The sequence below is a fragment of the Xylocopa sonorina genome, chromosome 2, assembly GCF_050948175.1.
Source record: "Xylocopa sonorina isolate GNS202 chromosome 2, iyXylSono1_principal, whole genome shotgun sequence".
Classification (NCBI taxonomy): domain Eukaryota; kingdom Metazoa; phylum Arthropoda; class Insecta; order Hymenoptera; family Apidae; genus Xylocopa; species Xylocopa sonorina.
In genome coordinates this window covers 12,366,328-12,377,139 of record NC_135194.1, presented here as the reverse complement: position 1 = coordinate 12,377,139, position 10,812 = coordinate 12,366,328, and the positions used below count along the sequence as shown (strand labels likewise).

The window sequence follows — 10,812 nt, the reverse complement described above, 5'->3', positions numbered from 1 at the left end:
AATCATGATTTTCAAGCATTGCGAATGCCATGTGTTCTATTAAAGGTTGATGAAAAATTGCCTGTCTACGGCCACGCGATTAGAAGCGACGCGTTAATATGTTTCACGCGCATCAATGAGATTCGTGATTCCTCGGAATAAGGTCGTCTTTACACTCCGCATACACCAGATGTTGTCAGATATACGTGAAAAGATGGACATGTCGAATCGTGCGAAGAAAGCCGAAGGTATCTCTGATCGTGCTTCGATGAAAAGTTGAAGGGATGTCTACGAATAGGAAGAGCATTCTTCAACGATTCATACTTCGTGCGATTCTATTCTATTAACGTTCTTTTGCACCATCTCGTAAACTCACATCGTTAATTCTACGCGATTCTTGCCGCCCCCCCCCCCTGTTTCATCAATATACAAAGCATTTCTTCAGTTTCACTGTCATTTCTTTTCGAACGAGTAGCACAAACACGCTTGGAATCTCCACTTTGAACCGCGCACGAGGCGTGAACGGGGAGTGTTTTAGTGAATCTCAATTGTCCGTTCTAAAGGGATGATAGATAGTTAAGAGACGGAGGGAGGGATGATAGGAAATTATATATTCTTGCGAACAGTCTGTCAATAGTTTTTAAGCGACATTGCCGCCGATTTGTTGTCTTCTGCGTGACCTATTGTTAAAGGATCGCGCAGAACTCTCGTTATTCATTGTGCGAGTTGTTTGCGTTCGAGTGACGCATGTTCGTTCCGAAGTGCATGCGTGGAACTATACACATTGTTGATGGTCTCATTATACGCTTCAAGAAAAAAAAACAATACTTTTTCCGTTTCGACGAACGCAACGAAAGACAGAAGAAAACGACGAGAGACCGTTACGATAGAACGAAGAAGTGTGGTGAAAAGCGAGGCAAATTGAGTAGAATTTGTTGACCCTTATTATGTGTAATTAAGTCTCTTTCCGCCTGTGATGATAAACGAAAAAAAAGCGTCGTCGTTGCGTGAATTCTCGATCGTGGAACGAGGTACAGTCGTGAAACGATCTGTATGGCGTGCCCGTATTATATTGGCCACTGATATTTCTTCTTAACTCTCTATGGACCATTCGGATTAAATTGAAACGTTCTTATCCACTTCCGGACACTTGTGAAATATTTTAATAATTGATTGTTCGTATAAACCACCAGGGAAAACGTTTTACGAGACTGTTTAGACGCTTCGTGAAATTGTAACAATTAAGTTAAGCAATTAAAGAAGTTACAATGGTAATGATGAAACATATTGGGCCGTAGAGGGTTAAACGCTCATATAGATGCGTCTACCGGATACATATATATACATATATTTTAATAAGATTAAATGTGGTTCGTAGCGATATTCTTAAGTGACGCAAGATTCGACGGTATCATGAAAAAAGAAAAAAAAAGGAGGACAGCAAACTTTGGAACATTCAAGTGTATATATATACATATATTTTTGGAGGTGTGCATAGGTATACACGCGCCGCTGAATCGACATTGTAACATAGTGACCACGTAGCGTGTAATTATGGACAGAAATTATAAACTCATCGCCTATGTATGTATGTATGTATGTATATTTGCAAAAATATCTCGTTGTTCTTTCTAGGCGGACACGCTTGCTAACCGATATAGATGAATGTATAGATGAAATTTACGTAGGTCGAAGAGGATACGCCATGGGTCTCTGATATCCTTTGGTTAAAGTGATGTTGGCCCAAATGAGAGCAGCAGAGCGACCGCGCCATGATCTGCCAGAGATATATGCTATTAAACTCGCCTCAATTTCGCCAAGAACGAACCATCGAGCGTGTGCATGTTACGCGTACACGTGCTACGTTTCCGATGGGCTCGTTAGAGATGCGTTTATACGTATGCATACCAGAGCGAGGAGGTACACGATTATACACGCACACACGATAAACGGAGAAATATAAAGGAAAAGAGAAGAGAGGGGCCGTACCGTGGGCGTACAAGGAAAATCTTTTGAATCTGCGAAAGTAAGTTACTGGATTTTTCATGTAAGCCAGCAATATGTAATGTACACAGCTTCTATGAACGGAAGGACTTTGTTAACGTTTACGAAGAGGAAACTCAGAGATGAGATAACCGTAGAGAATATTTACAACGTTATATGGACAGAAATGAATGGGAGTAGAAAGAAAACATGTGTAAAAGGAAAAAATCAGCCATGGTACATGCACATACGCGTGCACGAGCGACATACTATGTTGTGTGTTTATATATGTATATGTATATGTATATATATTTTTACTGTGTAGATATTTTTTGGTAACTTGTTACAATAATCCTATTAGACCAGTTAAGCGTATATACATTATACATACATATATTGTAAATATAACAAAACATAATAGCTGAAGAAAAAGCTTCTGCCCGTTATTACGAATCCGGATACTTTGGGTTCGAATGAATGAATCAAAAGGTATTTTGTTCGCCGTCTTAATGATGGTCGCCGTTTCTATGATGGTTAAATAGGCTTGTTCGATAATTCGCGATTTATTCGTGTTTCCTTTCTTTATCTCTGTGCATATATACAAAGAGATATTGATACGTTCGTATTCTCTTCGCAATTAATCAACGACTGGCTGGATCATGCCTGTATAATCATGATTTCCGTTGTCGATGATTCGTACACCGTATGTACATAACGAATAAAAAATATATATATACATATAGACATATATGTATGTATGTACATATATGTATATATGGCTAAGTCTTCAAGATTGTTCAATGTGAAAGGAAGAGAGCCGCGGGTTTACTACGTCGATACATGAATCCAAGCAGCGTGTAATAATAAAGACAAAAACAACTTGTACTCGATTTTACTTTATACTACTCTATATTTATAATATTTATTACATTTTTTCATATGTTTTTTGATGTAATAAAGTTTAGGTACATACTTTGCAATAGCCGCCTTTCTGCATCTTTACGGTGGGTTCGTCTTTACCGGAAGGACATTCATCTCATGCGTTTTTCTTGGCAAACGTATTGGTATTTCCCTTGATTAGGATGTTCGTAGAAAGAAGATCATTATTTAAAGATGCGTGTCTGCTCCTGTTCTTCCATTTGTACGTGTTGAATCGGTGACTTTTGATCTCTTCAGCAACCTGACGTCTGTTGCATAGGATTTTATTTGGAAGGTTTCTTATGTCCTCATATGTGTTATGCGCTTAAATATTTTTCTATAGCGTGTACATAGATGTATATCTCTGTTATTGTTAGAGAGAGTGATTTAAGGTATCTGCTAGGTAAGTCGGATAAACGTAATTTTATACTCTGATATATACATTGTGTATTGTGTATTTCCCGCTTTAGAGGTATGAGAGAGAAAGATATATAAGAAAGCTATAAGAAAGAGTGAGACAGATGATATCAACCTTACTCTGGAACCCGTGGCGCCATCTCTGTGAAAAGTGCTCAAACTGGTCGCACATCGTTATCGACAGTGAAGTAAACTACTGAAAACTACTAGCGCCATCTCTGCGGAAAGTACTGACACTAATGCTCGACTAGTTTCAGCGCTTCTCCAAGAGATGGCGCTAGTAGTTTTCAGTAGTTCACTTCGCTGTCGATAACGATGTGCGACCAGTTTGAGCACTTTTCACAGAGATGGCGCCAGGGGTTCTAGCGTAGAGTCGGTATCATCTGTCTCACTCTTTCTTATAGCTTTCTTATATATCTTTCTCTCTCTTACTTCTAAAGCGGGAAATATAGAAGAAATTGCAATAAAACTGGCGAGATATACAAGGAAATGCAATAAAATTATTAAAATATACAATAATTATAATAAAACTACTGAAATATAGAATAACTTACAATAAAACTGTTGAAGTATACAAGAAATTACAATAAAACTATAGAAATATATAAGAAGTTACAATAAAACTATAGAAATATACAGGAACTAACAATAAAACTATTGAAATATACAAAAAATTACAATACAACTAGTAAAATGTACAAAATATATATATATATATATATATATATATGTATGCATAAACATTAAAAATTATATTGGGTCTATATTCGATGAAGAATTTGGATACTTCAAAGTAGTATGAAAAATACAAAACGCATTATATGTTACTATATATTTCTAACCTTGTATGATGAACGGAACAGACGATTGTATGTACGTTAATAAACTTTTTCCCCAGCGTCGACGAAACAATACGTTATGCTTCATTTCGCGCCATTAACCACGTGATCTTAGAACATACTGCCAGGTCTGCGCGTGTAATGTATGCGCATGTAGATGGCTATTTCCGTGGACAAGTGGGGGTAAAGGGCCACCATGAAATTTGGTGGGGGTCGTGTGTATATACATACAATCCAACGAAGAAAAGCATCGTGGCTTAAAACACAGTGGAGGGAAATGGAACATTTCGTGTAACGACAAGTATTATATGGCTCATCGTTCTTCCTTTGATATTCGAAACGAAACCAGTATCGTTGTTTTATCTCGCTGACGGAAGTCGACAGTATCAAATGTAAATTCTCATATACTCTAATGACAAGTATAATTCAAAGTATACACCCGTACAGCATTTAAGATTATAAGAAGCCATTGCGAAACGAAACTGTTTTATTTCGTTTTAAGTACGTGGTACATATATTTACAAGTAAGTGAGATGTTTTCTTTTCTTTCCCTTTTTCGGTTTCGTACCCTAAAGAAATAAATATAATGAGAAACGTAAGACATTCCAACTTTGTTTCAAGTGTTTATAATAGGAGCGTGCGCACGATAGTTAGAAGAGCGCATAAAGTTCTTTTTATACATGGTTTGTAAAAAATGCTGTTGTACAATTAATATCGTACGATGAAATCCTTTTTAGCAATGGGTATTAATCCAATGAAGTGGAAGACCGGAAACGTGCTTTACACTATTCTAACACTCCTGATTTTTTATGCATTTTTCGTATATAAAAAGAAACATCATGTACTATTCGAAGGTATAATAAAAGATTCCAATCCCATACATGTTTGGGAATTCGTAGCAGACTTTAGTAACATGAAAAAATTGAATCCGACAATGTACGTAAAATAAAAAATGATTGCACTCGCCACTTTTAGCACGTGGTTATTATTGTTTAATACTCTTATTGATATTTGCAGAGAGGATTTTAATGTTATCGCGGAAAGTGGAAATTACGATCATTGGAAATATTCGGTTGAGTATACAGAACACTTGAGTCACATACCAATTATTCGAAATAAAGCACATGGACATTATGCTATACATCAAGATGACAATGGTTATTTAATTACTTCGAAACACCATACGTGTTTCTTTCCTAAGTTCGGATGTTGTGAGTGAACATTTTTACCAAAGAAAAACAGATTTTTTTTAAGACCAAGTACCGGTAACCAAGTGAGACTTTTAAATGATTTCAATCTTAAATTCTAATTCTCGTTTCAGTGGAATCGATCTCGCAATTCAGATTCGATCGTGACGGGGCAAAAGATACAAAATGTATCGAAACCGTGCAGTATGAATGTCCGATCGTATTTTCACCACTATGCTATAAAGAAGTTATGTACCAACGAGAAGAAATTATGAAGAGATTAAAATTAAAATTCTCGATGGACAAAGTTCAAAACGGCTAATATTGTTAATATAAATCTGTTTTACCGATTCTTGAAAGCTCGAAGTGTATTACTCTTACACTGTTTAAGACTAAATTATATACCATTTTTTTAATTTAATAATGCACTGTCTTATAAAATATAATGTGTATTATATTGAAAATAATAACCATAATTTGTATAGCTGTATACATTTTATAAAAATTTTCGCATGATATTTTATATAACGCGCTATTAATTTATACATATATATACGTATGTCTATCATTAGTATGACCAACATTAAAGTGTAAAATCTCTGACAAAGTAACAAAAAAGAATATAGAAAAGATCAACAATTCATTGAAAACATATACATGAGAGAACGTGTGAAAGGGAAACAGATATCGTGAACTCTTTGTATTTTTATTTATATTTGTTGAAATATATATCGTTTGTAGCACATTTAATCAATATTCTGTATAGGTTTATATTACAACTTGAAACATGTCCAATAAATTCGAGGCGTAAGTGAAACTAGCGTTCTTATTTCGTCGTGCCTTTTTCTGTGGGCTAGATAGAGGTTAGATTTGTTTTAAATAGAAAACAAAATTCATTGACATACTGTCTCGTTTAATATCGATTTTACACGTGTTTCATCGATTAATTCCACGCGTTATCTATTAATTTTTCGTCGTAAAGTATTTACTAACTAGTTCCAAATAACAAAACACGTGATAAGACCTGACATTTGTTAGAAACTAAATACCTTCTACTATATCGATATGTCCGTGTGTTAATTCTATTGCAATTTTTCTGAGACTTTCAACCATTACTAAACAATAATAAAATTGTATTTCTCTGCATGTGACCGTGTAGAAGCAATGCTCTTATGTCGTTATTTAAAAGTATGAAATAAACAAATGAAGCCTGTGTCTCATAGTGGTTTTGAATGAAAATCGTATATAAAAAAATTGTAAGAATAATTCGATGATAATATTCGTAGTTTTATGAGACTTAAGTTATAAATTATAATAGTACTTGCAGGTTAAAAACTAATGAAGACAGCGGAGATGATGAGACACAGTCAAAAGACATTCAAAAAACTGAGAAAGATTTGCTAGTAAGTATCGCTCTCCTTTTCTTTTATTAATATTTTTACTAAATAGCATATATATATTTATATATGTATATGTATATTTATTGTAGCCTCCAATAGAAATTAGTCCAAATGAGCACAAATTACAATATGCATATGCATTATGGTATAGTCGACGCAGTCCCGGTAAACAGTCAAGTATACAAAATTACGATCAAAATTTAAAATTGGTTGGTAGGTTTGCAAGTGTGGAGCAGTTTTGGAGTCTTTATAGTCATTTAATCCGGCCATCAGAATTGGCAACGCCTACAGATTTTCATCTATTCAAAGTTGGCATAAAACCAATGTGGGAAGTAAGTGGCTTAATATCTTTTTATTATCAATTAGCTATTATACTTGAACTGCTAATATATCATTTGTTTCAGGATGAAGCAAATCAGAAAGGTGGTAAATGGATAGTAAGATTAAGAAAAGGTTTAGTTTCTAGATGTTGGGAAAATCTTATATTAGCTATGTTAGGAGAACAATTTATGGTCGGAGAAGAGATATGTGGAGCTGTTGTATCTATAAGGTTTCAAGTAAGATCATTTTTACTATATTAATGTACCGAACCATGAACTGTTAATGATTAAATATCCTGGTTATTGATAGGAGGATATAATATGTTTATGGAATAAGACTGCGTCTGATTACATAATAACAGCACGTATTAGAGATACCTTAAGAAGAGTATTACATCTTCCAGCAAGTGCCTCAATGGAATACAAAACTCATAATGAAAGTTTAAAGAATGTTCACCGGCTCTAAAACCTTGTGAAACTAACTTAAAACCTTGAATTGTTGAAGTTGGATGTTCAGGTAAGTTATATTAAATTATTTTAGGTAATATCCATTCACTTATTATGGTACATATTGTGTACTCTTATATTTAGCCAATTGATACTTGTGAGAAGATGATACTTAGGAGAGAAATATTTTACAACTAAAGAATTTGAATGGCCATCTTATTGGATAACACATTTTATTCACAAGTGTCCCATTGTAACTTATGTAAATAACAAATACATATTGATAATAAAAAAAAAAAGAAAAAATACCCTTATTTCCAAAAAATATATAAAACTTTTATAGTTATTTTTTACTAAAAAATTTAACAAAAGGACATAACTCGTACAATACATTACGTTGTATGTACGGATGTAGAAAGTATTTAACTATGAAAATAAATAATCTCTCTATATGCCAAATATTTTTATTCAAGGGTACTTAAAATTTGAAGCCCATTTTTACATACGGTATTTATACATTTTTACACGAGATCATGTTTCTTTAGAATGTGTGTGTAATTATTAATGTGATTTGTACATAATGCTTCTATCCACAAAGCATTTCAACCAAACTGAAGCGATTATTTTCGATACAAATATTAATATATTTAGTATATTTTAACTTGAGATATATATATATAAAAAGACGGTAATTTTGTTGAAATTTTAATGTATGTACAAACTTTTTGTCTTATGCATATTTAAGGCAATGAAGCATTAACTTGGACAAGAACGTATGTAGTGTCACATACATTAAAAGAATAAAAGATTTCGTATATGTCAATAAATATTAACATTAGTCATAATATAATATGACACCTTATTGTTTATAGACTAGAATCAGATATAGCCAGTAATAAAAAAAAGGCTGTATGCCAAAAAAATACCTAAGATTAATTGTGCTTTGTTTCATGATTCTAATCATTATATTTTTTAGCCAAAAAATTACAACCTTAAGATAATAATTGTGACCATACCTATAATAGAGAAAAAAGATTCTGTTCATATTCTATTAAATAAAACATGTGAGTATAAATACTTACCTAGTACAAATGAAAATATTAATTTAAAATTTATGGAGAGATGGAGATATTCAGGCACACTATTATTCTGTTCTCCCTCTGTAGGTAAAAGTAATCCAACTATACAAATGATTCCAGCAATCAAAGCTACGTAATTCGTTCCTCCTAAAAATTATATTTATTCAATTAATTATGTTAAAAATATTTTTCATTTTTTTTTTTTGTTTAAAATATATAGTGTTTTTCTTTTGTACTTGTAAAGCTTGCAGTTTAGCTTGAATTTATATCAAGATAAAGAATTTTAACATTAAGGTACTTGGAAGAAAATTATATCACGTAAATTAAAATTGAATGGCACTTAAAACAGTATATATTATGTGATGTAAAACTAACAGACTAAATGCGTCATTACACATATATTTGAATCCAGATACTAATTTTAAATACTAACTTATTAACCTTTATCCATAGCATATTGCATATCTGAAGATAGGTACATTTTTGTATTCTTATGTTGAGTATTTCCACCAAATAAATCATATTGTAATTTTACTGATTTTCGCATATATTCTGCAATTGTAAATGATGATTTTTGCCATTCAAATAAGATTACCGTACTTTAAATAATCTTTCAAACTTACTATCAATTGCTTTATTTTGAGCTATAAGAGCATATGATTGTTGCTGTCTAGTCTCATTTATTGGAAGTTGTTGGAACATCTCAGGATCAGGTGTAGATCTTCCAACTGCTTCTGTTGTTCCAGGAAGTAGTTTGGCTTCGACATCTCTTTTTCCTATAGTCTATTAATTTTTCAACAGTATAATTTTACTATGGTACTTAATATATCCTTGGTAAACTGGTAAAAAATTATGAGTCCTAGCTCATATAATAAAATGTACGTTTAATTACCTGTTTAGTTGGATGTTCTTGCATTTGTATTCTAAACTTATCAATCACATTACAGTTACTTAATACAAGAGATGTATGTCTGACAACAATGTCAACGCAACACCTAGCTTTTATCGTTCCCTCTGGATCGACAACTTTATATTTGTTTGGTGCTGTGCATAGTACTGTAATAATGACAGTAGTAAAAATGTCTTGAATAATGTCAAGTAAATATTAGTTAGCTATTAACTTTGGCAATCATAACACACACCTTTAAATCTAATTTGAAAATCATATGGGTTATACAAAGTTAGGACTTGTTTGTGAGTGGACTGATCGTCTAAAAAGAAAGTCATACTTTGAGGAAATACGAACACTGGTAATTTTCGGGGAGTTGTTGCTAACTGGGACTGCATTATATCTGTCTAATTTTGTGTGGTCCATGCACCTACAAAATTATAAAAATTCTTGTTACATATGTCTATATTTGTTACCACTATCTGGACGTATATTATAGAATAATCCTCGTTATTTTAAATCTTTCCTTTGTCAGAAATTTCTTTCACGTATGTTTGACTTTTTTTTATACATTGTAACATCTAAAAGATAAGTAGCCACGATTGTATCTTCAAAACAATAGCTTACCTGTGAAAAAGTGAAGCAGTTTGCAGATTATAAAAGTTGAACTAAAAATTGGATGCTACCAAATTTTAGGCGTTAAAATAATTTATTCGGACATGGATAAAAGTACAGCTGAATACTAGCGTTCCTTTGAATAAAGTTTCAGATACTTATATTCAATCTAATTTTACGGCTCATTTCAGAAATGTGTTCAATCACCCTATTGAACAACTTCGGTGACTTAATCAGTTGCGATAAGCGCCTAATTAATTATATAAAGCAGTTCCTGTAAGATTTAATATTTACAAGCTCGTTAGCGTCATAGGTCTGTTTGATTGACCACTGCACTGTTGATCTTTCTAGTGAAACCATCCTTCGTGGTATGCGTCATACACATCACTTCTCAGTTACCAACACTTGCCGTCGTGTGCGTGAATAAGTTAGTTGTTGTATATTTTCTCGTCTTTCCCTATTCTGTAATAACTTATCATGTGAACCATCTAATTATTTCGTCTTTCATACCGAAGAGAGAGAAGGAGAGCTCAAGTGTATAACATCAAAAATCATTGTACAATTCACATGTTGTTTCTGTTCGATGTGTTTCGATTGGCTCAACGATAAGAAAATTTAATTCCTGAAGATTTCAGTGCGTGAAATGTTGTCTGTGATAATTTATTTGATTTAATCAATCGAAATTCTAAGAAACGACCGTCTTACTTATTCGTCTGCAGTGTTTTTTACAGTAAAACAT

At 32.9% G+C, this 10,812-nt stretch overlaps 3 protein-coding genes across 8 annotated transcripts; 2 read left to right on the top strand and 1 right to left on the bottom strand.

The window, feature by feature from the left end:
- The first annotated feature begins 4,111 nt into the window (after positions 1 to 4,111).
- LOC143432911 (uncharacterized) lies at positions 4,112 to 5,785 on the top strand. The gene is made up of 4 exons (XM_076909903.1): positions 4,112 to 4,660; positions 4,874 to 5,072; positions 5,154 to 5,347; positions 5,458 to 5,785. The coding sequence occupies exons 2-4, from the start codon at positions 4,876 to 4,878 to the stop codon at positions 5,643 to 5,645; spliced, it is 579 nt and encodes a 192-aa protein (XP_076766018.1). The 5' UTR covers positions 4,112 to 4,660; positions 4,874 to 4,875; the 3' UTR covers positions 5,646 to 5,785.
- Positions 5,786 to 5,989: 204 nt separating this feature from the next.
- Positions 5,990 to 7,824, top strand: LOC143432910 (eukaryotic translation initiation factor 4E type 2). 2 transcript variants are annotated; one of them, XM_076909901.1, is made up of 6 exons: positions 5,990 to 6,130; positions 6,642 to 6,726; positions 6,813 to 7,055; positions 7,128 to 7,280; positions 7,354 to 7,560; positions 7,635 to 7,824. In XM_076909901.1, the coding sequence occupies exons 1-5, from the start codon at positions 6,111 to 6,113 to the stop codon at positions 7,507 to 7,509; spliced, it is 657 nt and encodes a 218-aa protein (XP_076766016.1). In that variant the 5' UTR covers positions 5,990 to 6,110; the 3' UTR covers positions 7,510 to 7,560; positions 7,635 to 7,824. The 2 variants fall into 2 exon arrangements, with proteins under 2 accessions (XP_076766016.1, XP_076766017.1); XM_076909902.1 differs by having other exon boundaries at positions 5,992 to 6,130; positions 6,651 to 6,726.
- Positions 7,825 to 7,938: 114 nt separating this feature from the next.
- On the bottom strand, positions 7,939 to 10,571 carry LOC143432908 (motile sperm domain-containing protein 1). Of its 5 annotated transcripts, none has more exons than XM_076909898.1 (7): positions 10,086 to 10,571; positions 9,799 to 9,888; positions 9,462 to 9,625; positions 9,193 to 9,352; positions 9,011 to 9,121; positions 8,573 to 8,716; positions 7,939 to 8,506 (listed from the first exon to the last, which is right to left on the bottom strand). In XM_076909898.1, the coding sequence occupies exons 2-7, from the start codon at positions 9,854 to 9,856 to the stop codon at positions 8,475 to 8,477; spliced, it is 669 nt and encodes a 222-aa protein (XP_076766013.1). In that variant the 5' UTR covers positions 9,857 to 9,888; positions 10,086 to 10,571; the 3' UTR covers positions 7,939 to 8,474. The 5 variants fall into 5 exon arrangements, with proteins under 5 accessions (XP_076766013.1, XP_076766012.1, XP_076766011.1 ...); XM_076909897.1 differs by having other exon boundaries at positions 9,712 to 9,888; positions 10,368 to 10,568; XM_076909896.1 differs by having other exon boundaries at positions 9,712 to 9,888; positions 10,086 to 10,567.
- Between the last annotated feature and the right edge of the window lie 241 nt (positions 10,572 to 10,812).